Source organism: Centropristis striata, chromosome 22 (genome assembly GCF_030273125.1).
Source record: "Centropristis striata isolate RG_2023a ecotype Rhode Island chromosome 22, C.striata_1.0, whole genome shotgun sequence".
NCBI classification, from domain to species: domain Eukaryota; kingdom Metazoa; phylum Chordata; class Actinopteri; order Perciformes; family Serranidae; genus Centropristis; species Centropristis striata.
In genome coordinates this window covers 243,052-270,662 of record NC_081538.1, presented here as the reverse complement: position 1 = coordinate 270,662, position 27,611 = coordinate 243,052, and the positions used below count along the sequence as shown (strand labels likewise).

Sequence of the window (27,611 nt, the reverse complement as noted above, 5' to 3'; positions counted from 1 at the left end):
TGTATTTTTTTATATCGTTATTTTTTTCTCTAGGAATTTTGCTCCTATTTATTTCCCCAAAGTAAGTTTTTTTTCCTGATTTTTTTTTCTTTATAAAGCTTATATATTCTTTATTATAGTTATTTTAGTTGTTATTATTATATTTGTCCAAACAAATGTACCTTTAGTTGTACCAGGCATTAAAAAGAACAAGAAACTGAAGAAAACAAGGGAGGTCTAATATTTTTTTTTCCTATGACTGTCAATAGGAACCAGTGGACCCTGAACGCACCGCAGCTCTCCTCCGGCCCGCCAGGGGGCGCCAGCGGCGCGAGGCCCGGAGGAGCCGCCAGGGGGCGCCAGCGGCGCGAGGCCCGGAGGAGCCGCCAGGGGGCGCCAGCGGCGCGAGGCCCGGAGGAGCGGCGGACTAACGGCCGAGGAAGATGAATGTGTGGTCGTCACGTGTCAGCAGCTGGCGGTCAGCTGACAGATCCGGCTCTCTGATGTTTACTTTCTGTTTCTAGAGTCTACCTGTGAGTGTGTGAGCGGAATGCTTGGCCCAAGGGAACCATGGTAGTGGTGAACTCGGTGCTGAAGCTGCTGCAGCGGCAGACCTACACCTGCCTGTCGCACCGCTACGGGCTCTACCTGTGCTTCGGGGGGCTCGTGCTCATGATCGTTTCCGCCTTCCAGTTCGGAGAGGTCAGTTTATATTATTATTATATTCACTCAGCTCCTGTTTTCACTCTCTGGCAGCCTGTTTTCTCTCTCCTTCAGCCTGTTTTCAGCCTGTTTTCACTCTCTGGCAGCCTGTTTTCAGCCTGTTTTCTCTCTCTGGCAGCCTGTTTTCAGCCTGTTTTCTCTCTCTGGCAGCCTGTTTTCAGCCTGTTTTCTCTCTCTGGCAGCCTGTTTTCAGCCTGTTTTCACTCTCTGGCAGCCTGTTTTCAGCCTGTTTTCTCTCTCTGGCAGCCTGTTTTCAGCCTGTTTTCTCTCTCTGGCAGCCTGTTTTCTCTCTCCTTCAGCCTGTTTTCAGCCTGTTTTCTCTCTCTGGCAGCCTGCTTTCAGCCTGTTTTCAGCCTGTTTTCAGCCTGTTTTCACTCTCTGGCAGCCTGCTTTCAGCCTGTTTTCAGCCTGTTTTCTCTCTCTGGCAGCCTGTTTTCAGCCTGTTTTCTCTCTCTGGCAGCCTGCTTTCAGCCTGTTTTCAGCCTGTTTTCTCTCTCTGGCAGCCTGCTTTCAGCCTGTTTTCAGCCTGTTTTCTCTCTCTGGCAGCCTGCTTTCAGCCTGTTTTCAGCCTGTTTTCTCTCTCTGGCAGCCTGTTTTCAGCCTGTTTTCAGCCTGTTTTCAGCCTGTTTTCAGCCTGTTTTCTCTCTCTCTTGCAGCCTATTTTCAGCCTGTTTTCTCTCTCCTTCAGCCTGTTTTCTCTCTCTGGCAGCCTGTTTTCAGCCTGTTTTCAGCCTGTTTTCAGCCTGTTTTCAGCCTGTTTGTAGCTGAATTAGCCTCTGTTAGCTGCTCTACAGCTGTTTTTTAGTCCCGTTGCTCTCAGGCAGAGTCTCACCAGATTACACTCAAAAAATCGTATATTTAAAGAAATTTAGCTCCATAATAAACATTTGCATCTTTAGATATTTAATTTAGATATTTTATGAATCTATAGGGTATGCATGCCACTTCGGCATTATGATTAATCACCTGATTATTGATTCTGATGGCTTGCTAAGTGACATCTGTCCACGTTGTAATTTAACCATTTTAGTTTAGGAAGATTTGTGAATATAAAGAAAAGCGAAGTTTAGATTTAATTATCGAGTGTTTTGTTTTGGTGGTTGAGTATTTGTTAAATTTTAATGCCATATTAATTATTACATAAGTCCTGTTCCACATGGTGTTTACATGTGCTGATAATGGGAGAAAAAGCAAACTGCCTCGTGTTTGAGTGTAGTCTGGTGTGGCCTATATTCTGTTATATCTGTGGTTATATTTATATTTAACAGCTCGAGCTGCAGCCATTAGTCCACTCAGCATGAGTCATTCCACAGAAAAAGAATTGGCCAGCTACTTTGGTAATTTTTAAGATATTTTTAGGTTGCAAAAATTGCAGAAATGAGTGTTTTAGGCCCTTTAAATGTGGAGATTTCATGCTTCCATCTATTCTATATCATATTAAACTGCATATTTTTGGGTTTTGAACTCACAAAACAAGCCCCATCACCTTGGGATTTAAAATACTGGGATGGATTTAAAAAAACAACAACAATTTTCTGACATATATTTATGGACAGAAGGATTAATCAAGAAATGATTAGCAGATTTATCAATAATGAACATATTGTTTACCCTTGTAGCAGCATTAAACATGAGCAGCTATGTTCCTGGAGGTGTTTGTCTGTAACTCTCCTCTCCGTCAGGTGGTGGTGGAGTGGAGTCGGGACCAGTACCATGTGCTGTTTGACTCCTACAGAGACAACGTGGGCGGGAAATCCTTCCAGAGCAGGTGAGACATCATTAATCCTCCCTAATGAAGGTGCCCTGAACACAACACAACAACAACAAAAATGCATGAATTTCACTATCTGTCACCCCCTCAGTGATACAGATAGAAGTGTAAAATATTTAAATGAAATGTGAAAATGTGGCCCACTTTCTGCAAAAACCTTCCTTCATGCTGAAATGTTTGCAGCCCTCCGTCGGAAGGAACCTGAAAGAACGAGGACAAGAATGAACCATGCGTGAACTAAAGCTGATTCAGACTCAGTGGGGAGGGAAACAGGGTCACTGCTGCAGCTCTGCAGCTCTGCAGCTCCACGACTCATACCGATGTTTAATAATAATAATAATAATAATAATAATAATAATGATTAAATGAAATGTTGCAGGCTGTGTCTGCCCATGCCGATCGACGTGGTTTACACCTGGGTGAACGGCACCGATGTCGCTCTGCTGAAGGAGCTGAAGACGGTCAAAGAGCAGCTGGAGGAGGAACAGAAGGCTCTGAGGTAGGGTTGGTTAGGGTTAGTTAGGGTTAGTTAGGGCTGTTAGCTGTTGCTCCACTGTCTGAGGTAGGGTTAGTTAGGGTTAGTTAGGGTTAGGGTTAGTTAGGGTTAGGGTTGGGGTTAGGGTTAGTTAGGGTTAGGGTTGGGGTTAGGGTTAGTTAGGGTTAGGGTTGGGGTTAGGGTTAGTTAGGGTTAGGGTTGGGGTTAGGGTTAGTTAGGGTTAGGGTTGGGGTTAGGGTTAGTTAGGGTTAGGGTTGGGGTTAGGGTTAGTTAGGGTTAGGGTTGGGGTTAGGGTTAGTTAGGGTTAGGGTTGGGGTTAGGGTTAGTTAGGGTTAGGGTTGGGGTTAGGGTTAGTTAGGGTTAGGGTTGGGGCTGTTAGCTGTTGCTCCACTGTCTGAGGTAGGGTTAGTTAGGGCTGTTAGGGTTAGAGTTAGTTAGGGTTGGGGTTAGTTAGGGCTGTTAGGGTTAGAGTTAGTTAGGGTTGGGGTTAGTTAGGGCTGTTGCTCCACTGTCTCTGCAGAAAGAGTGTTGTGGTGAAACTATCAGCAGGCCTACAGTCACACATCAACCTTTAGTTATAAGCTGCATTCAAGTGCCTTTCCCCTGAATAGACAATAGAGTCAAACTTGACATTCAAGTTGTTGCATTATAATTTCCATTCTGATTGGCTTGTTCAGAGGAAGAGAATCTGAGCTCAAAGGTTAGAATAACTCAGGAGAAACATCCTGTTTTTCTTCTTCTCTCAGCTGTTGACAGTAAAAAGCATGTAAATACAGAGCAGATATTGTGTTGATGCGCCTATAAACAATATGGTGCTGCATCGTGTTGTTTCTTTAGATCTCTCTTCTGTTTTATGATGGAAATTAATGTTGAATGCTTTGTTGCACACAGGGAACGCCTGGGGAGAAATGTGAGTGAGACGACTGAAGTGCCAAAAGAGAGGTGATTATTATTATTATTATTATAATATAAAATCATTTTTATTAGTGAAGGATGCACACAGTTCAACAGAAAACAAACTACATCCTCCAAAATCACCATAAACCATAAATATATCAAAAAAACACCACAAGAACAAAACAACTTTCTACAAACAAACAAAGCCAACAACACAGGGCCTTTTATTATATTTATTTATAATAATAATAACAGTAATATTAATAAAACATGTACATGTAAATGTAATTCCTTCACTAGAATATATGCAATAGAATAAATTAAATTACTTAATAGAATAAATTGTAATTGCTGCACAAGAATAAAATCCTAGAATAAATGCAATTATTGCACAAGATCCAGTAAGTTTGTCCTTCAAAAATATAAGGAAAAAACAGATGTTATAGTTTTATTACCAGGAAAAAAAAAAGATCATAATTAAATCCATTATTTCCTAGACTTCATGCTCATTGATTTAATACTTTACCCACAATAGCTCTACCTGTTTATGACGTTTATAACGGCCAGATTTTGTTGGTAATTGTGGGACTTGTTGCTCTTTCAAAGCTCGAACTAAACGATGAAACTGTTCAAACAATATTGAAACATCAGTGTGACAGTTTGGTGTTGAAACAGGAAGTCAGAGATCTGACTGAAGTGTTAAAGTGGCAGCATCAGAAGAGAACCAGCATAATAACTGATTAATAGAAATGGCTTATAAATAACATTCATAGAATTTGTATACAAAACACATATATATCTATATATCTATATCTATATAGATATATATCTATATCTATATATCTATATAGATATAGATATATAGATATATATATCTTGTTTTCATTATCATTGGAAGCAGAATTTGTGAATGAAACTTTGGTTGATTATTCAGCCTGAATATCGTTTTTGACAACATCTCTAACATGGTGAAGGCTTTTATTCTTTTTTATTCTCTGCTGGGACTCAAACGATCTCTGGTGTGGTTGTGAATCTAACAGCTGAACCACAGAGAAGAAGTGTTCACGTTGTGATTTCCTGTGTTCACCACCCGTCAGGCTGTCAGAGGGTCTCTTCATCTCTTCTCTCTCATACTCTCCCTCCTCTCTTTCTTTGTGTCAAGATTAAAAACCGCCCGGTGGGTTTTAACTGCAGACACAAAGTCTCCTCATCTCTAGTGGCGCTGTGACTCATTTCACACGTCTGTCTGAGTCACTGAGTGAACCACAGGAGGAGGAGGAGCCATCAGAGAGGTGGAGATGCTCTAATAACTAGAGAGAGGTGGAGATGCTCTAATAGTAATAATAATATAACTGTTGTAATAATAATATAACTGTGGTGTTTGCTCAGTGTGAAGCCAGAGTGCCTGCTGTCCCACTGCATCCTGGCGCCCATGCTGGCGGTGGAGCCGGCGCTGCCAGCCAACGTGTCCCTCAAAGAGCTGCCGGCGCTCTCGTCCTCCTTCTCTGCTGCCAAAGAGCTGCTGCTCATCAACAAACCCTTCCAGCCGTCCTCCTCCGCCTCCGTGCTGCTCTTCCACTCGCAGGCTGATGGTAAAACACACACAACCATTCGGAAAGACTAAAGAAAGACCTAAAGTTACATCAGGCACGGGAACAGACGAGGCTCCTGGAATGAGCTGAAGCCAGCAGGGAGATTATCAGAGATATGAGAAATTATTTACAATGCAATAGATGTTATTTGAAGTGTGATGAATGAGTAACCAGAAGATGAAGCTGCTGCAGCTGGGAGCACAGAAAACTATTCCCAAACATCTTCAAACATCAGTCTTAAAACACTGGTAAAATCTGCTGTTTTTCTGGCATCATAGATAGATAGATAGATAGATAGATAGATAGACAGACAGACAGACAGACAGATAGATAGATAGATAGATAGATAGATAGACAGACAGACAGACAGACAGACAGACAGACAGACAGACAGATAGATAGATAGATAGATAGATAGATAGATAGATAGATTACCAATAGAATAAAATACTGAGGTAGCATAAATAAAAACAACAATAGAAAAAAACACAGAATAGAACAAGGACATTTAAGAAGTTAAAAAGAGAAGATCAGTGGACTCGAGTGTGATTAAAAGTGATATAAAGTTCCATAAAGCATCCTGCTGTTGTGTGTTGCAGAGATGTGCAGGACAGTTAAAAAATAAAGATAAAAAACAGACAACAAACGTAGTAAAAACACAAACAACTACAGAAATCCACGGAGCTGCTGTAACAGGCTGCAGCTAGTACGGAGCCTCTTCATCATCTTCATCACATCATGTTGGTGTCATCAGAAATACTGAAGACATTCTGATGAACAAGCAGACAGTTTTATATAGACAGGACCTGGATTCTTCTGCTGAGCTCAATAAGTCAATACTGTAGTGATTGTGACTAGTTATATATATATATATTCACCAGAGTCCCACAGTAACAGAGAGAAACCAGCTGGTTGAGGCAGCCGTAGACCAGACCAGCTGCTGTTAATAAGAGCTAACACAGATCAGAGCTTCATGCTGTGTGATGGCAGAGCAGTGAAACTATTCTAGAAACAACATTCACTTAAACTGATATTGATCTTTTTGTGACAAACATTAAACATCTGACTGAAGATGTTTTTATTGATTTCCAGCTGATAAAGCCTTTACAGATGTGTCCAGAGAAGAGCAGAAGTTCACTGTGTCCAGATGTTACCTGGTGAGTTTATTACTGATATTAACTGGTAAACACACATCCAACTGAAATATGTCCTGTTTCCTCCGATTATCTTTGTGCATGTCAGTTAAACAGTCTTCAGTCATACTGATGGTCACAGAATAACATCCTGAAGGAGTTTCTATCAATCACTGATCTGTGTTTGTTGTTGTTGTTGTTGTTGTGTTGCAGACGACAGATAAAGAGGCTCCAGGTCTGATCCGTATGCAGGCTCTGGCCTACCTCAGCGGTTTCCCAGCAACCTTTAAGGAAACGGAGCAGCTGAGAGTCAAACTGCCCTCCGTCATCACCAGCAAGATCAAACAGGTCAGAGAATAAAACATTTATTATTATAACTTCATATTATAACTTCATGTTATAACTTCATATTATAGCTTCATATTATAACTTCTTATTATAGCTTCATATTATAACTTCATATTATAGCTTCATATTATAACTTCATTATAACTTCATATTATAACTTCATATTATAGCTTCATATTATAACTTCATGTTATAACTTCATATTATAGCTTCATATTATAACTTCATATTATAGCTTCATATTATAACTTCATATTATAACTTCATATTATAACTTCATATTATAGCTTCATATTATAACTTCATATTATAGCTTCATATTATAACTTCATATTATAGCTTCATATTATAACTTCATATTATAGCTTCATATTATAACTTCATATTATAACTTCATATTATAGTTTCATATTATAACTTCATGTTATAACTTCATATTATAACTTCATATTATAACTTCATATTATAACTTCATATTATAGCTTCATATTATAACTTCATATTATAACTTCATATTATAACTTCATATTATAGCTTCATATTATAGCTTCATATTATAGCTTCATATTATAACTTCATATTATAACTTCATATTATAACTTCATATTATAGCTTCATATTATAGCTTCATATTATAGCTTCATATTATAACTTCATATTATAGCTTCATATTATAACGTTAGGCTACTTACTGGATTATTACTTATTACTGGGGATGAGAGATGCCACAGTGGAAATATTAACCGGTGAATAATCCACATACATAACACAGGATATTTTACAAGAAATCAAATCAGATTCAAAGTTTATTTATACACAATAGAAACACATTTCCTTGCACAATGAAACTCTGACATTGCTGTCTGTCAGATGCCAGAGAAGACAGAAGTAAGAGAAATATAATTTTTTAAAGTAAATATCCATGTATGTAAATATGTATTGTTTTGTAAAGTGTAAGTTGTGTAGTAAGTCAGACACCGTGTGGTAAAGATATTCAGCTTTAACTCTGGATATTTGTAGAGCTCTTACTTTGACCTTTAACCTTATTTCTTTAACAGAACAGAAGAGAAACAGTTGTTGTGGCCGAGCTTATTTCCTTTCTCATCAACTGTTTCTTTCCCTTCTGGAGCTCACTCCTGTTACTCCTCTGTCTGTGTTCTCCGGGCTTTTATTGTGGCGGGGCTGCTGTTGCTCTACAGAACAGACAGCGTTTCTAGGAATAATACTTCATGGTTTGACTAAGTATTTATTAGTAATTTACACATTAGAGGGTTTTTGTGTGATGAACATGGGCGCTGAAATGAACTAAATATGTTATTTCTATTTTAAAGAGAAACTAAATATGTTATTTCTATTTTAAAGAGAAACTAAATAGTCGAGGTGGAGGTAACTAATATATTCTGCGTAGGCTCAAACATCCTGTTCCACAGTAAAACACCTTTTAGTCTCCTTCAGGATGACTCACATACTTGTGTTTAACTCAGACTGAAGCGCTCTGAACTAAGATTCAAATCACAGAGTTTTCTTTCTCACAGCTTGTTTCATCAGCTACTTGATCCAAAAACTGTCTGATTAGTTTCTCAGCAACAAGAATCAAAACTCTCTTCCAGCTGAATTAATTCCTGGTGAGATTTATTGTTGGAAAGGAAAAGAAAGAAGTTGTCAGCAGAAACTGTTTTTTCTTCATCTCGAGGTTCTGTCAAACTGAAACACAGACCAGTGATACTGAGAATCTTCTTTTGTTTTTGTTCTGTTGATCTACGAGATTAATTCATTGTGTCTTTTTGATGCTTTTATTTTGAGATTATTACTTTTTTCTTCCTCATTGTGTCTACTGCACTTTAGTGAAATACCAGAATAGATAAACCAATGTTTGTAGTATTATCAGGACCTCTTTTGATGCATTTTTTCTAAAATTCTATCTTAGAAAACCTATTTTATATATATATATATATATATATATATATATATATATATATGAGCCTGGTGAGGAGGAGGTTCCAGGTTTAAATCAGCAGGTGGCAGAGTTGCACAGATTATAAATCCACAGCAGACGTTTCTTTTCTTAACTCTATTATCTATTTAGTGAACAGAACAAGCGTTATTTATTTTGTTAGAGGTAAAATAACTCAACGTTTCCACTAGATGTCACTCTCACAGTGTCCTATCACTGTTACTACAGACATAAACTGTGTGTTTGAGCTCAGATTAGGATCTTTTTATACATCAGTGCTGCAGCAGTAATCTAAGAAACACAGACGTCAGATCCTCCTTGGAGGCTGCAGCGTCCTGCTAAATGTGTCTTTTTCTATTTTAAACAGTAATGGTGTGAAGTGGATAAAGGGCCTTGTTCTGTTTAGCTCGCCGCTTGTCTATCTAATAATTTTCTGCTTTATATTTTGGGGGCGAGGAATGCCACTAACGAGGGCGGATTACTCTGAAATAATCAAAGAAAAGAAAACATTGTGGCAGCAGCAGACAGTCAGTTCGTCCCGTCTGCTGATAAATCAGTCAGGACGCGTTAGATAACATCTTCTCTAACTGCCTTTAGTAGTTTAAATGTAAAACAGTTATACAACAACTACTCTCACAGTCTTAAAAACTCCCATTACTCTATTGAAGGAGTGAATCAATCAGTCAGTTAAATGATGAGTTGATCAACAGAATCAGTGAAAGCTAAAATCCTCCAAAATCGACTTGTTTCTGCTCCACAGATGTGAATAATTTCAGTTTTCTTGATCTTCTGAGCGTCTTTGGTTTTCAGCTGCTGGTCAACAACAAACAAACAAGCAATCTGAAATAGTTTAACTCGGCTGTTAGGGAATAATGATGATGATTTTCACAATTTTATGACATTTGATTGACCAAATAATCACTTGAGCCAAGAAATGTCTCATTTGTCAGATCATATGAAATGATGACATCACATTATTGGAGCCCTGCTGTATTTAAAAATACGGAAAGCATTAAGAAAAAATCAAAAACAGATTTGAAAACATAATGCATTATAACAAAGCTGCACTGTGCATAATAATACTGCTTATAATATCACCTTTCCAACAGGTGAGTCAGAGGTGCTGTAACTCAGTATGTGATGACATGTAGGTTATCAGTATTTAACCTATATATCAATATTTAACCTATATATCAGTATTTAACCTATATATCAGTATTTAACCTATATATCATTATTTAACCTATAAATCAGTATTTAACCTATATATCAATATTTAACCTATATATCAGTATTTTACCTATATATCAGTATTTAACCTATATATCATTATTTAACCTATAAATCAGTATTTAACCTATATATCACCATCAAACCCAGCGGTCCCTGATTCCCTGCAGCTCTGTGGTTGCTCTGCAGCCTGCAGGTCATGTGATAACAGCAGAGTTATTCTCTGTAACCTTAGCTGGCGTGTCGGGGGTTAACTCTGGAACAACTGTTTGGAGTGGCGCGGCGCCAGCAGCACGCCGAAAGGTCAACAGGACTTCACTGACCTTCTCTGGGACACACCGCCGTCTTCAGCAGGTTTCTGAGTGGATTGCTTTACACGTTTGAGTCCAGATTTATGTTTTATAAGTGGGACGAGCTGGAAACGGTGCTGCAGGGTTAGAACGGAGAGAGTGAGCTGGGAGAGTGAGCTGGGAGAGTGAGCTGGGAGAGTGAGCTGTGAGAGAGTGAGCTGTGAGAGGAGGAAGGATGGAAACTATGAGTGTGTTTGAGGCTCGGAGGATTCTGGTTCACTGGCCGCCACACAATGCTCCGTTTGGGTTTCAAGGTGTTTCCTGGTGTCGCCGGGCGGATTCTGTGAAAGAGGGATGATGTGCATAGTGTGGACGGAGAGGTGGAGAGCTGAGAGACGGGCGGTATTTATAGCTGGTGTTAGAGCGAGGGTTATGGCGTTAGAGCGAGGGTTAAAGTGATGAAAGCTGCCCGTCATCTGCCTCACCGCAGGTCCACCAGCCTGCTGATGTTCCTGCATTAGTGTGTTTATGTTCAGCAGGCGTCCACATGGTGTCTCTGCTCCACCACCAACTAAAATATAAAATATGTTTTCATTTCTCATTCTATATTTGCAGTGACAAACTTGGAAATAATGTGCTATTTTCACAATTTTATGACATTTGATTGACCAAATAATCACTTGAGCCAAGAAATGTCTCATTAGTCACATCATATGAAATGATGACATCACATTATTGGAGCCCTGCTGTATTTAAAAACGCTGTAAATACAGTGCTTTTTAAGTTTTAAAGCAAATTATTCAACTTACAAATTTATATATATATATATTCCTTTTTAATGTTTTGTTTGCTTCATCATTTTTAGTCACTGTCTTGTGTTATCTTTTTTTATTGTTTTTTACCCTTTTAATACGATTTCAATTAGGGGTGCACCGATTTCCTTAATTTTGCGGCCGATTCTTTAACGTCAAACCGATCTGATCTACCCCGATAATAACCCTCCACCGGCGAAGCAGTGCTCTCAACTTTGTTGCTAAATTTAGCAACTTTTCAGACCCCCTTAGCAACTATTATTCAAGAAAGCGACTGGAGACAAATCCAGCGACTCCTTCTGACTCTTCTTAACGAGAAGAGCCGCCGTTAGCGGCAGTTAGCTACAGTTAGTTCTGTAGCAGTACAGTGTGTATGTGCTAACAGGCTAACAGTCAGCTCTGTAGCAGTACAGTGTGTATGTGCTAACAGGCTAACAGTTAGCTCTGTAGCAGTACAGTGTGTATGTGCTAACAGGCTAACAGTTAGCTCTGTAGCAGTACAGTGTGTATGTGCTAACAGGCTAACAGTTAGCTCTGTAGCAATACAGTGTGTATGTGCTAACAGTTAGCTCTGTAGCAGTACAGTGTGTATGTGCTTCTGTGTTCACTTAGCGATCTCTGTTTGTTTACAACAAGCACCAGACACTCTGTTTCTTCTTCTACAGTTTGTTTCTTCTAAAGTTTGTTTCTTCTTCTACAGTTTGTTTCTTCTTCTACAGTTTGTTTCTTCTTCTACAGTTTGTTTCTTCTAAAGTTTGTTTCTTCTTCTACAGTTTGTTTCTTCTTCTACAGTTTGGCATCTAGCGCCACACTGTATCATCAAATGCTACGCAGCCCCGTGTGGAAGGCTCCAGTAATACAACTTTTTTTCCTTCCAGATATGATGAACTATTCGATTTTTTTTATTATTTAATGACCATTCAAAAATTGATGCACACTGAGAGAGATCACTTTGTGGCCTAAATGTGCATGAACATGTTCTGAAGTTGTCTCACATGCTTGATCTTACAGCTTGAGCAATAATTTAGACAATATATGTAAGAAAAATGTCCCAGAACTGTTCAAACCTCAAATGAAATCTTATTAAATAGAATGAAGCTCAACATGGGACCGTCTGCTCGGTAAATGATTAATTGAAGGTTGCATTTTCATTGTGAAGCAGTAAATAATTATGTTCCCCGTGTGTATGAAGTAGTTTACACTTCTTGCAGCCACGTGCCGGCGTGTGTTAGAGCATTATCAGGACTATAAAGAGAGGCTGAAATAAAGACCGCCATGTGATCCGGGGCTCTCCGTCTCCATGCCGCGTTATAATCCTCCTCTCCTAAAAACAGGACGAGGGAAACTAAGAGAGGAGTCGATGTGAGATGATGTTGGGTGTGTTCGGGGCGAGGCCGTTTCCTGGGAAGCTCTAGTGTTAAAGAGACGAGAGAACGGACTGTTTGAAATGGGCACACACACACACACACACACACACACACACACACACACACACACACACACACACTCACACACACACACACACACACACACACACACACTCACACACACACACACACACACACACACACACACACTCACACACACACACACACACACACACACACACACACACACACACACACACACACACACACACTCACACACACACACACACACTCACACTCACACACACACACACACACACACACACTCACACACACACACACACACACACACACACACACACACTCACACACACACACACACACACACACACACACACTCTCAGAGTCCTGTGATGCCTCTCATAGCTGTCATGAGATCAGGCAGAGATCACCTCCTGTGACCCACATGGAGAAGATTACATCACAGAATTTTCCGAACTCTCACCTCTTTAAAACACACACACACACACACACACACACACACCCACACATTCTTTTGAGATGCCTCTACACTAGCATCATCGCGGCTGATTGACCTGTGTGACTGCAGGTCAGAGGTCAGAGGTCAGTGGCAGCCTCCTGTCTCGTGGCTGTCTGAGCTGTAAACAGCATGTGACTCTGTGAGAAAAAGCTGTTTTGGATGTTTCCACTGTGTTTGTGGTTCTTTGGTGGCTGATTTTACATTTGACAGTGAAGCTTCTTCCTGAAACAGACGACTCTCAGTCTGCAGAGGCTCTGGAGGGACGTTTTAACGTTTCAGCTGGGAAATAAAATCCAAATATAAGACGTTTGGTTCATAAGTTCTCGTTAGCCAGAGGGGGCTTCAGCTGAAATGTTTGAGCTTGTTATTTGTCTGCACCGTGGTGCATTCATGTACTCCTGGGAAAGCCCCATTCCCTGGTACAGAGTGTTTTATGACAGAGGAGAGCCACGGAGGACTGTTGTTCAATGCATTTCAGATAAATGACACATAGTTAGATATTTAGAGTTGAATATTATGGACGGAGCGCTTCAGATTCATCTCAATGAACAATCCTTGTTGGTCCAGTTTATTAGACGGCTGAAGTGCTCACATGTCAACAAGTATAACATGAATAACAGAGTCTGCCTGAATCTGCTTACCTGACATATTCACCTTCCTAATAAGGCAATATCTATTTATGGGGAAAGACACGGGCTGTAAACATGTGAGATGAATGAGCAGAGTAGAAACTTTCTAACAAAACCACATATTTAAAATGATATAATCTCCATTAATAAAAGGTACCAAAAGAAAAAGATCCACAATCAGATTTCCAGCCTGAAGCTGCACAGATGGAATAAACTCGTCCTCTAACTTCCCAAAGTATCCAGTCTGCTTGTGTTCCATGCATGCTGTGGAGGATTATTATTATTATTATTATTATTATTATTATTATTAATTACTAACAATCAGTCCTGTTGTGATGTGTCCCTCAGTTTGAGCTGTACTCTGAAGCCAGCATCGCCCTGCTGCACCTGAACGCCCCGCAGGACTTCTCTGATCTGAGCCAGCAGGCCAAGAAGAACCTGACGCTGGACGGGAAGGAGCTGACCGTCAGCCCCGGGTACCTGTTCTGGGACCTCACCGCCATCTCCCAGGTACCTACCGCTGCTCCTCCTGTTGATCATTATGAGGACACATGTCCCCTAAGACAGCTATTCTCAACCTTGGGGTCGGGACCCCAACTGGGGTCACGAGATGATTTCTGGGGGTCAACAAATCATTTTGGAAGTCAGCTCTGTCTCCACTGTGTTAAAGTGTTCATGTGTTAATGTGCTTTAGTCTTTTTGGTCATTTTGTGTCTTTTTTGGTCATTTTGTGTCTTTTTTTTTATCATTTTGTGGTCAATTTGTGTCTTTTTCGGTCATTTTGTTTCTTTTTTGGTCATTTTGTGTCTTTTTTGGTCAATTTGTGTCTTTTTTGGTCATTTTGTTTCTTTTTTGGTCTTTTTGGTCATTTTGTTTCTTTTTTGGTCTTTTTGTGTCTTTTTGTGGTCATTTTTTGTCATTTTGTGGTCAATTCGAGTCCCTTTTTGCTTAATTTCATGTAATTTTTTGGTCAATTTGATTCTTTTTTGGGTAATTTTGTGTCTTTTCTGACAAATCCCAAAGTATCAAGTTGTTACTTTCCAAGGAGTCTCTGGCTTGAAGCTGACTGTTACACACTCAGGAGGTCAGAATGGACCTTTAGACTGATAGCAAAGCACTTAGATTAAAAGGAACAATAAAATATATTAAACATATATATAAATGCTCAGACAGGGAGATGTTTTAGTTGTTGTCTGCTTCATTATTTGTCCAGAATTCGTCGTATCAACTGAGTTTGCATGTTAGATTGGGGTCTCGACTCAAAGGTTGAGAACCTCTGATCTAAGATGTGGTGTGTTCCTCTCCAGTCCAAGCAGGATGAAGACGTGTCGGCCAGCAGGTTCGAGGACAACGAGGAGCTTCGCTACTCGCTGCGCTCCGTGGAGAGACACGCCCCCTGGGTCCGACACATCTTCATCGTCACTAACGGGCAGATTCCCTCCTGGCTCAACCTGGACAACCCCAGAGTCACCGTGGTCACGCACCAGGTAACGTTTAGATTCTGCTCTGTCGTTTACTAGGGACGGACTGATTATAAGCCTGTTGTTACTGACTCTTAGACCCTGGTAATGTTTGAAAAAAAACAATAAAAACATACCAAAACTATTGCAGAACTTGTCAAATTAGAAAGTAACTGACCTGAAAAGCCCAGTTTTAAATGAATGGTTAAATTGTACTTTTTCTGAGATAAGATATGATACGACTTTATTTATCCTGCAGCGGTCACAGCAGCTCCAGATACAGACACATAGATATAAAAAAACCGAACAAGAATATAAAAAATAAGACATATACATACATTCTATACACATTTCTGCTATTTGGCATTTATTATTAATATATATTTTTTTGTTTTCCTGAAAGTACTTTGCATTTTGCAGATATTGCACATCGGAGAAAATATGTTTTAGCATGTTAAATATTTAAAGAGGTTGTTGCATGTAGTATGAACATGAATGCATAAATATATTACAATATATAGTACAGTATAGTATAAGTGGTATATTAAGTATTTAATATAAGAAAAAATACAGAAGGCCTAATAAAGGCCTAATGTGGTCCAATGTAAACAGAAAAGTATATTTATATTAATAAACTTAAACAATCTGTCACTTGAAATTGTGATTTTAAATGAGGCACTCATAAACGATGCACTATACCAGTTAAAATACATGTTAATCTTATTATTCTATGTATGTAAATATTGTTATTTATTTCCAGGATATCTTCCTGAACAGCAGCCACCTGCCCACCTTCAGCTCCCCCGCCATAGAGACCCACATCCACCGGCTGCCGGGACTCTCCCAGAAGTTCATCTACCTCAACGACGACGTCATGTTCGGCAAAGACGTCTGGCCGGACGACTTCTACAGCCACTCCAAGGGCCAGAAGGTAACGCAGCGTTAGATCCAGATACTATATACTACACGCTGTTAACACAGCGTTAGATCCAGATACTATATACTACAGGCTGTTAATGCAGCTTTAGATCCAGATACTATATGCTACAGGCTGTTAACGCAGCTTTAGATCCAGATACTATATACTACAGGCTGTTAATGCAGCTTTAGATCCAGATACTATATACTACAGGCTGTTAACGCAGCTTTAGATCCAGATACTATATACTACAGGCTGTTAACGCAGCTTTAGATCCAGATACTATATACTACAGGCTGTTAATGCAGCGTTAGATCCAGATACTATATACTACAGGCTGTTAATGCAGCGTTAGATCCAGATACTATATACTACAGGCTGTTAATGCAGCGTTAGATCCAGATACTATATACTACAGGCTGTTAACGCAGCTTTAGATCCAGATACTATATACTACAGGCTGTTAATGCAGCGTTAGATCCAGATACTATATACTACAGGCTGTTAATGCAGCGTTAGATCCAGATACTATATACTACAGGCTGTTAACGCAGCTTTAGATCCAGATACTATATACTACAGGCTGTTAACGCAGCTTTAGATCCAGATACTATATACTACAGGCTGTTAATGCTAGTAAAGACATGTCAGATGGAGAATATAACCTCTAATCTCACCTCCTGCAGGTGTATCTCACCTGGCCGGTCCCTAACTGTGCTGAGGGCTGTCCAGGCTCCTGGATCAAAGATGGCTACTGTGATAAAGCCTGCAACAACTCAGCCTGCGACTGGGACGGAGGAGACTGCCTCGGTAAATACCCCATAATAATAATAATTTTCTAATAAAATTCCTGTATGTCTCTTCAATCTGACTATATCCATCTATAGACTATAGATAATCACATGTTAATGTAAAATAATGAGTATCTATCTGAAATGAAGAGCGTTCCTCCTAACAGTGTAACACCATCTCTGTTGGTTTGGTTCAGTGAAATCTGCCTCTTTTATTATGTAAGGACTCATCTAAAACATGCAGTTTACAACAGGTGAAGATACTGGAACAGCTTTAAAATGGAGCTAAAAGTTGAGTGTGACCTGCTAGACCTGCAGACCCTGAACACATCGTCTGTTCCTCTTCAGGTGCGGCGGGGAACAGCCGGTTCGCGGCGGGGGTGGGAGGGGGCGGGGCCGGGGGGGCAGGAGGACAGGTGTGGCAGTTTGCAGGTGGACTGGGAGGACTGGGTGGGACGTCCTACTGTAACCAGGGCTGTGCCAACTCCTGGCTGGCTGACAAGTTCTGTGACCAGGCCTGCAACGTGCTGGCCTGTGGCTTCGATGTGGGAGACTGTGGACAAGGTCAGCTTATTCATACACACACACACACACACACACACACACACACACACACACATACACACACACACACACACACACACTGGCTTTATAACTATAACTACATAACTATAACTATATAACAATAACTATATAACTATAGAACAATAACTACATAACTATAACTATATAACAATAACTATATAACTATAGAACAATAACTTTATAACAATAACTGTGTTTCGTCTTTTTAATCTATTTTATCTAGTTCTTTTTTTGTCCCTGTTTATTATAGTATTCATATTAATTTTATTGCACCATTTATTTCATTATCTTTGTTGTTTGTGCATTGGTTTGTTTTTCTGTTGTCTCAACTGTTAAGCACCACCCTGCATTAATAATAATAATAATAATAATAATAATATGTTCTACATATAGAGTTGGACTGGATGATAACTAAAGCTATAATGAAGGGATTTAGAGAGTATTTGAAGATAGACTAACACATCTTTCTAATTGGACTCATTAGGGTTTTACATGTTATTAACAGAAATGTCAGATTAAGGCCTGAATGTAGAGTAGAACATGTCCTCTGAACCTTCAACATGTATATTTGTGCAGATCACTTCAGCGAGCTGCACCGTGTGACCCTGCTGAGGAACCAGAGCGTCTACACGCTCCCGTTAGGAGAAACCAGACCGTACTTCACCTTCGACCGGCTGGCCCGCCGAGCCTCGGAGGCCCACGTCAGCGACAGCGCCGCGCTGCGCCACACCTCCGTCGCCAACAAGTGGAGGAGCATCCACCTGCTGCTCCACCCGGGCCACAACGCCACCCTGCTCCACTACAACCTCACCTTCCAGAGAGAAGATGACTCAGAGTTCATCATGACCTTCAGCGTGGCGCTGGACACCCGGGAGGTTCCTCAGGTCAACGTGTCCCAGGACGCCAGCAGACAGGACGCCAAGGAGCCGAAGCCCACCGCCACGCCGGAGCCGCCGGTCCCCTTCGCTGATGTTCCTGAAGAGAAACGAGCTCCTAAGGTCCAGAAGAGGAAGCCTGGAGATCCTGAAGCTGTCGTAGAAGTTCCTTCAGTCAACGTGTCTCTTCTACCAGCTGCTGTGCAGAACGAGCTGCAGAAGGTGGAGGAGAAGCTTCTGGTGGGTGACATCACTATGAAGGGTTATAACCTCACCAAGGCTGAACTCCTCAAACCGTACAAGGCTCTGGCTGCAAAGCAGCAAAGCCTCCACCCTCAGCCAGCTGGTCAGGGTGGAGAACATCTCCAAGGAGAGCCTGATGGAGAGCAGGTGGAGGGGAAACCTCCTGCTGGAGAGAAAACTGGAAACATCCTTCATGAAAACCCAAAGTCAGAAGAAGGGAGGACCAGGAGAGATGCAGCGGTGGAGAAAAAACCTGTCCCTCCTCTTATTCCGGTTCCTATTGACGAGAAAGAACATTATAACGTGAACGCTGCCATCGAGAGGCCCAAGACCTCCAAACTGTTGAGCAGCATCTCCAAAAGCAGGAGCACCGAGGGTCGATCAGAGCCGGCCGGAGCTGCAGGAGGAGCTGCAGGAGGAGCTGCAGGAGGAGCTGCAGGAGGAGCTGCAGCAGGAGCTCCAGGAGGAGCTGCAGGAGGAGCTGCAGCAGGAGCTGCAGGAGGAGCTGCAGGAGGAGCTCCAGGAGGAGCTGCAGGAGGAGCTGCAGCAGGAGCTGCAGGAGGAGCTGCAGGAGGAGCTCCAGGAGGAGCTGCAGGAGGAGCTGCAGCAGGAGCTGCAGGAGGAGCTGCAGGAGGAGCTGCAGCAGGAGCTCCAGTCGGGAGGAGGCTCCAACACTTTGTCTCCTCAGACAGAGGCTTCCTGCCCTGGGAGAGGAGGAAATACTTCCAGGAGCTGCTGGAGGTAAGAGGAGCAGACAACTTTTACTTTTCTCATCAAGTCATCATGTAGATTTCTAAGTTTGAATGTCTTTGTGTTGTCTCTCCTGCAGGAGGAGGAGCGTCTGCAGAGGGAGCTGTCCTACGAGGCTGACGGAGGCGCTACAGCTCGGAGGCTGCAGGACACGTTTGCTGACTCGCTGCGTTACGTCAACAAGTTGCTCAACGGACAGTTTGGATTCACGTCCCGCAAAGTTCCTGCACACATGCCTCACATGATCGACCGCCTCATCATGCAGGAGCTGCAGGACACGTGAGTTATATTATATTATATTATATTATATTATATTATATTATATTATATTATATTATATTATATTATATTATTTACACCAGCGCTCAGAAGAAAATGTCTGTGTTGTTTCACATCAAAACAAACTGTTTTATTCATGATGGATAATATAGTAAAGACACTGACAAGGGTAGAAATAATCACTTTAACCTGTACAAAGCTCCACCTGTACCTCTAGAGACTCAACCACCAGCCTGAGGAGCATTTTATTGATTCTCAAATCAGCACAACCAGTTTCCATCTGTGCTAACATGATGCTCAGCAGGTGTTTTAATGATCAATCAGCCTTTCAATACTATAAATGTGGATTAACACAATGTGCCACTGGATGATGGTAGCTGACAATATATAATAGATATCCCATTAGAAAATCATCTGTTTTAAACTTTATCAGTCATTTACCACATTAACAGTGAGTTTTAAACAGTAGTGTATATTGAGATAGCCATTAGCTTAGCGTCATGTTATTTCTAACTCTACTGGAGGATCACTGGTCTGCCTGAAGAGGAAACATCATGTCTGACTTGTTTCTGCAGGTTCCCGGAGGAGTTTGATAAGACATCAGCTCATCGTGTTCGTCACTCTGAGGACATGCAGTTTGCCTTCTCCTACTTTTACTTCCTGATGAGCGCTCAGCAGCAGCTCAACGTGTCCGAGGTGTTTGACGAGATCGACACCGACCACTCGGGCGTCCTGTCCGACAGAGAGATCCGAACTCTGGCCACCAGGATCCACGAGCTGCCGCTCAGCCTGCAGGTCGGCTCCAACACCTCCTCTACCATAACTTCTTTAAAGTTAGCAAGAATGAGTGTGTTCATTTTCAGTGTTTTATACATGTATATTTTCCTCTTCTAGGACCTGACAGGCCTGGAGCAGATGTTGATTAACTGCTCTAAGACTCTGCCAGCTAACCTGACCCTGCTGCACCTGGTCAACCCCACCCAGGAGGCCTACTACGACCCCAGCATGGTGAGGCACTCCTGGAGAAGACAAAACCTCAAGTTTATCTTTTATAAGTGTTTGTTTGTTATAAACCCTTGAAGCTAGGGATGCACAGTGATATCTGCACGGCAATGCTCCAGGCAGAAAAAGGCTTTAAGATTAAATATTGACATTGGTCAGAAATGAGCATTTACATCATACGACCTGCAATAAGAATATTGATCCATTGATCCATTGATGAGGAGCAGCAAGTATATCTGTGGTTTAGAGGCTTTTAAAGGGTCAGGAATGGATAGAAAAGTTGCTTTTTGCAATGTTTGTTTTACATGAAACCTAAGTTGAAGTAGTTTTCTGTTTGCCCAGTGAATGTTTACTTTTTTAAACCATTGTATTTTATTTCTGCATCTGCCAGTGGACCGTCACCGTAACAGTCGGAATAACAATATGTTGGTTCCACCGCAGGAAAGACTTCCTCTCTGCAGTTAGTGGGGAAAAATAAGTGCATGCAATCTGCCAAAATTAGTTAGAAAATATTAGCATACAAAAATCCTATATTGTGGATCCACACTGGAATCTATGGTGTATTTTAAGGTTGTCTGGGTTTTTATTCTGATATTATAGTAAATTATATACTGATATTATAGTATATTATTTACTGATATTATAGTATATTATATACTGATATTATAGTATATTATTTACTGATATTATAGTATATTATATACTGATATTATAGTATATTATATACTGATATTATAGTATATTATTTACTGATATTATAGTAAATTATATCCTGTTTTCGCTCCACAGCCTCCAGTCACTAAAGGCCTGGTCCTCCACTGTAAGCCCATCACAGAACGCATCCACAAAGCCTTCAGAGACCAGAACAAGTACAGGTGAGATCTTTAAGCAGCGTTATTCAGTCTAATGAAGGTATTAAAGTATTAAAGTATTAAAGTATTCATCTGTTCTCTCCTGCTGCTGCTGCTAACATGTCCTGTTATCAGGTTTGAGATCATGGGCGAGGAGGAGATCGCTTTCAAGATGGTGCGGACCAACGTGTCCCATGTGGTCGGCCAGTTAGACGACATCAGGAAGAACCCCAGGTGGGATGGATGGATCATTTTCCTTTTTATTGACTATTTGTTGCAACCAAAGGTCACCTTTGACCATGTTGGCTGTTGAACTGTACTAACGTCTGTATTCCCAACAGGAAGTTCATCTGTCTGAACGATAACATCGACCACAGCCATAAGGACGCCGCCACGGTGAAAGCGGTGCTGAGAGACTTCTATGAGTCCATGTTCCCGCTGCCGTCCCAGTTTGAGCTGCCCAGAGAATACCGCAACAGGTTCCTGCACATGGAGGAGCTGCAGGAATGGTGAGGGATCAATCAATCAATCAATCAATCAATAGAGACTCTTTGATTCACTGATCATTGAGAGAGATTCAGCTGAGGGATGACACACAGATGAAATAATAAATAACCTATTAAAATAAGTTCATGGCTCAGTAAATGTACACTGGGCCATAGATATGACAGCAGAGGTGATAAAAGGTAGTCCTGCTATAAAGCTTCCCGGCTTTTAGCCTCTATTTACTTTAAATGGGATAAAATCATGCTGTATTGGAGAAAATGTCTGTACGGTATGATTTATTTTTGAATCAGCCCCTGCTGGCCTTTAGAAATCTTCAGATGATGTTCACCTCTTCTGTTGCCCTGCTATCCTAAACATCCAGAGTCCACAACCCCCAGTTCTCAGTAACAGTGGGCAGAATAATAAGGGCTTCATCAATTAATAAAAAAAATCCCCATCATGAGACCAAGATAACATCTAAAACCAGTCCAAAACCCAAATAGATGAAGTTTACAATGATATAAAACAGAGAAAAGCTGTAAATCATAACATCAGTAAAAGTGGATGAAGTGCATTTGTGACATTCCTGCTTGATAAACATTTATTTAGTTGTGTATTAATAAATGAAAACCACACATATCAGCTCCTTGTTGCTATGAGCCGGTCATTTATCAGCTCTTGTTTTATTCCGACTCGACTCCGACTGAAACACTCGAGTTAAGAATCTGTCTGTCACCTCATGGGGACTGGGGTTGCCAGGTTGGAGCGTTGCCAGGTCAGATGGCGGATGTTGCCAGATGGCGTTGTGTGATGTCACCCTGCTGCAGACTCTATGACATCACAGCTCAGCCAGCCTGCCTCTGTTTCTGTTTCTGTCCCCATCAGGAAACATGAAGTTCTGATAATAAACTCACTAAACGTGTTTTTATTTCCCAGGCGGGTTTATCGGGACAAGCTGAAGTTCTGGACTCACTGCGTCCTCGTAACGCTCGTCATCTTCACCATCATGTCCTTCTTTGCTGAGCAGGTCAGACCACACACACACTCTGTTTACACATTCAGATAAAGACACACACACACTCTGTTTACACATTCAGATAAAGACACACACACCTCTCCGTTTCCATCATTCACACTGAGCTCTGGTTCTTCCTGGTGCCACTCGGAGCTCGAGTCTCGTATCAGCGTCTGATTCTGTGAAACTAAAGACTCGTCTGTCTTGCTGACTTGGATCAGACCGCGCTCGTATTTACCTTTAACCTTCTTTGTTGCTAGCTGAGCTGGAAGAACATCCAAAGAATCTTCTTAAGAAGAATTAAACAATCAGGATTGTGTTCTTCGTCCTGTGAAGTTCTTCCAGTTTGTTTCTTGAATAAGATTCAAACTATTTCCAGGAAATGTTTAAAGAATACCAGTGGATCCAGGTTTGAGCTGTATAGAGGCTCTCACTAATCCACAGGAGTCCAGTTTCCCTCAGCCGACCTGAGGAAAGGTCAATAGTTGCCCTGACCTCAGGAGAATTTCCCCCCAGCAGCCAGTGGGACCAGTGGGACCAGTGCTCCCAGCGAGGAATGTGTCAGACTGTCTCGTGTCTCCGTCGGCTCACACAAACAGACTTTTGATGTCATTTTGGCTCCAGAGAAGCCTGACGCTCCACTTTATTAAGACAAAGTTTACATTAGAGAATCTAATCAGGTTTCTGCCTCCAACGGGAAGCCTTTTGCTGCTTCGCTTCTAAGATTAAATTCTGCTTCTTGAGTTACAAAATGTCTGAGAGGAGTTTCAAATGACCAAGGCTCCTTTTTCTGAGATGAAAATATAAAACATGCTAATTTGAGCTGCTGCTGTCTGTCCTTAAGTGACTCTGAATGTGTCTCTGTTCCACACTAACCAGTGTGTTTACACTGTATATTAGTGTAATGAAGCAGCTGGTTAAAGTGACACTTCATATATTTATAACTGACACATATGTGAGTCAAGTCAGCTCTTCAACAAACTTAAAAATATTGCACATTTTTATACCTTCACGCAAGTCATTTTTTGTCAAAATTGTTTTGTTTTTTTGCCTAAATCATCTCCTCATAGCCACCTATGGTAAAATCTCCTCCATCCTCAGCTGATCAGATCATGTGATTTTACCCCTTTAAGATAAGCAGATTTATTTTGCCTAAGTCAAGATAAAATGTGACTTAGGCAATTTTTTGAACATGCCTTTGTGACTTAAGCAAGATATGGTAACACTTTATTTTGAAGGTGTCTACATAAGAGTGACATGAGCGTGTTATAAACATGACATGGGATGTGTCATGACCATGCAGCTGCAGCTGTTTCTAATGAAGCGTTTCCTGGTCTTCCTCCTGCAGCTGATCCTGCTGAAGAGGAAGCTGTTCCCCAGACGCAGAGCCAACCGGGACACCAACCCTGAGAGGGTCTGAAGGACAGGAAGCCTTCCCTCTCCTCTGCTTTCTGCTCTTCCACTACCTCCACCCTCTCTCCTCCTCCTCAGAGAGGATCCACAGTGGAAACAGGAAGTCTGGAGTCCTGCCGGTGCTTGTTGCATCAGAGGACAGACTGATGAAGAGTATTCAGGAGGACAGAGACTGATGAAGAGTTCAGGAGATGAAGGACGGGCTGGCCGCTGGAGGACCGGCAGCCAGGAAGAAGAAGAAGAAGCTGTAGTTCTCCTTTCCTCCACTGGGGGCAGGAGAGACTTTATACAACAAACAAACAAACAAACAAACAAACAAACAAACCAACACTCCCTCCACTCTGCACCACCCTCACCACCCCGTCACTGATGGATGAGCTGCTAACCAGACAAACATCTGATGGCAGCAGGGCAGGAATCACTGTGTGTGTGTGTGTGTGTGTGTGTGTGTGTGTGTGTGTGTGTGTGTGTGTGTGTGTGTGTGTGTGTGTGTGTGTGTGTGTGTGTGTGTGTGTGTGTGTGTGTGTGTGTGTGTGTGTGTGTGTGTGTGTGTGACCATTAAATCAAAACAAACTGTTGCATTTAAAGCTCAAACTATTCTCAGATTTTTCGCCCTTTACCTATTTTGATAATTAATTAATTTCTTTGAGTCACTTTCAAGGAAAAAGTATTTTTTCTGTTTTTATATCGCCGTAAGTTAATTATGTTTTGGGTTTTGGATTTTTGTTCACAATGGGTGATGGGCATTTTTTTTTTAATTTATAGACAAAGCAATTGATTTATTCAAAACAAAATTAAAATAATCGGTACTTGCATCCCGGGTTGGCTTCATTGTGAAGAAATGAAGGGAAAAGAAGATAAAGGATGATTAAAATAATAAGTGTTTGCTGTTATCTTTGTCTTTAAAACATGAAAACTTGAAGTGCCTTCGTTGTTCATTCCTGCTTGTTTGAACATTTTTTTATGTCTTGTCTGTTTATTTTTTACTGTTTTCTTCTAATGTTGCCACATCACACCCTAACGTAGTGATTTACAGTGAGAATGATGATATAATGTGGTCCAGATGTAACTGATTGTTAGTGAAACTACAGCTTCTGTATGTGCGTCCCTGTGGGACTCAGCAGGCTCGCTACTGTCTGAAATTCAGACGCCTCAGCATGTTCTCTAACTTATTCTGATTGTGTTATTGTGACGGTGAACCAGAGACCTGATGAATCTGATGCTGCAGAATGTAAACTCAGACAATGCTCGGCAACTTCTTCCTTCTGAATGTCACTTTTATTATAACGACAAAAAGAAATATGGAAGTGACTCCTAGATGCCGTCAGCGTTTTACTGCTGCCAGAAAAGTCACATGATGTGCGACGGCATGATGTCATCAGGCGCGGCGGCGAGGAACGTCTGGAAACGAGATTTCCTCAGATTGCATCAGTTCAACGGCTCCTCCGACTGAAATAAATGTGGTTTGGTTCAGTCATCTTGGTGTTTTTATTGTGTGAATGTAGCCTATATATTTACAGTTTTTTTTATTGAGAACATTCAATACATGTCAGTGTTTCATTATGAAAATAAATATATTTAATTGTATAAAAAATAGTAAATAAAAACGGTTAAAAAATATATTATCCAATATAAAATATTGGAGTAAATTTGACATGTCTAATCTAATCTAAATTATATTTTAAAATTTTCGGTAGTCAAATAAATAAAATAAAAAATTGGTATCTTAAAAATAAAATGCATAAAAGGAGGGTAGTCTTTAAGCTGTCTCATTTTATAGATGCATTGTGTTAAGAGTTCTACTGGGATGCTTTAACATGAGTAAATGTCTCTATCACTCTTTGTTATTATGGCGTCACTTTAAAAAAGGTCCTTCTGTTAATCAAACTACCAAGTGCTGAACTGAAGTACAACTTGAGGTTCTTCACTTGAGTATTTCCATTTAATGTATGCATCTGCATTATCTCCATTATGGAGGATGTAAGCTGCCAGAATAAATAATTTAATGAATAAATGTATATGCCTTTAAATGTATACAAAATATTATTTTTTAAAAGAGGGGAGCATTAATTAATTGATCAAATGAATCATGAATGGATATTTCTGTAGAATTTTCTGCTTTTTTCCCCCTTTATATTAATTAATCTTTTTATTTGTAGTAATTTTTAACTCCGGTTAAATAACTCAACTCACTGCTGTAAACCATAGACTGTATATAAATGTAAACTCTTCAGCTGGTGTATTTTTCCTCTTTCAACAGAAGGGGCCGCCAGATCGGACCAACCGCTAATACGCATGCGCCGCTTCAGGCGCTCCAGAATCCCGCCAAACCTCAAACAAAGGACTCCAACTCCCAGCATGCCGCTGGGCCTGAGCCCGGCCAGCTCACTAAATATTACAGGATATTTAATCTAATGTTACTTTAAAAACAACGTCCAGAGTCAGCAGAAGATCCCAGAGAGGTGAGTTGATCCTCCTGTCCTGATGTTAGTCTCCATGGCAACAAAGAGTCACAAAGAACAAATACTAGATAGATTTAACCACATAAAGTTGCATAAATGTAGCGTAGCATACAATTAGCACAACTGTTAGCATCTGGATAGGTCAGCACCTTCAAAAACGTTTTAAAAACATTAATCAGAGGTAAATTATTCATTTTATATATGCACATAAAATATATATATAATATATACAGTATACATAAATATAATAAAAGTCTAAAGCCACATGGCTGTTTGTGACGCTGTACATTTGTGTTAGCATGCTAAAATTAGCTAATTAGCACCAAACAGCACAGCTAATGCTAATCACAGTCATTCGTTTTTCATGTAAGTCGTCATAAATTCAGCATTCATTTCGATATTTAAAGTTTGTTTTGCTGCAACTTTTGTTCTTTAGCTGAAATATTTAGAATGTTTTATTGTAACTGAGTATTTAACAGGGTTGTATAGCTTTCTTTCTTTATCACAGCAGACACTGTCTGTCTGCAAACAAACAAACAAACAAACAAACAGGTGTTATTAATAACAGTAACGATGCTCCCAGTCACAGACTATAAAATGCTCCCAGTCAGTAAGTAAGAGCGACCAGCAAACAAGATCAGGAGCCTGAAATCAACCTCTCATTACTGTTAGAACCAAAACTTGTGCTTTTCCTGCTGTCACATGTCAAATAGTCCTC

The 27,611-nt window shown here is 40.7% G+C and overlaps 1 protein-coding gene across 1 annotated transcript; it reads left to right on the top strand.

Annotated features, from left to right (window-relative positions):
- Positions 1–399: 399 nt before the first annotated feature.
- gnptab (N-acetylglucosamine-1-phosphate transferase subunits alpha and beta) lies at positions 400–25,908 on the top strand. Its single transcript, XM_059326276.1, has 22 exons — positions 400–681; positions 2,385–2,470; positions 2,853–2,972; positions 3,861–3,911; positions 5,256–5,458; positions 6,551–6,615; positions 6,805–6,939; positions 14,111–14,272; positions 15,070–15,249; positions 15,983–16,153; positions 16,828–16,951; positions 17,281–17,496; positions 18,094–19,039; positions 19,280–19,376; positions 19,465–19,664; positions 20,240–20,459; positions 20,559–20,672; positions 21,456–21,541; positions 21,653–21,751; positions 21,859–22,026; positions 22,940–23,030; positions 24,367–25,908. Exons 1-22 carry the CDS (start codon positions 550–552, stop codon positions 24,436–24,438), a joined length of 3,738 nt encoding a protein of 1,245 aa, XP_059182259.1. The 5' UTR covers positions 400–549; the 3' UTR covers positions 24,439–25,908.
- The last annotated feature ends 1,703 nt before the right edge of the window (positions 25,909–27,611 follow it).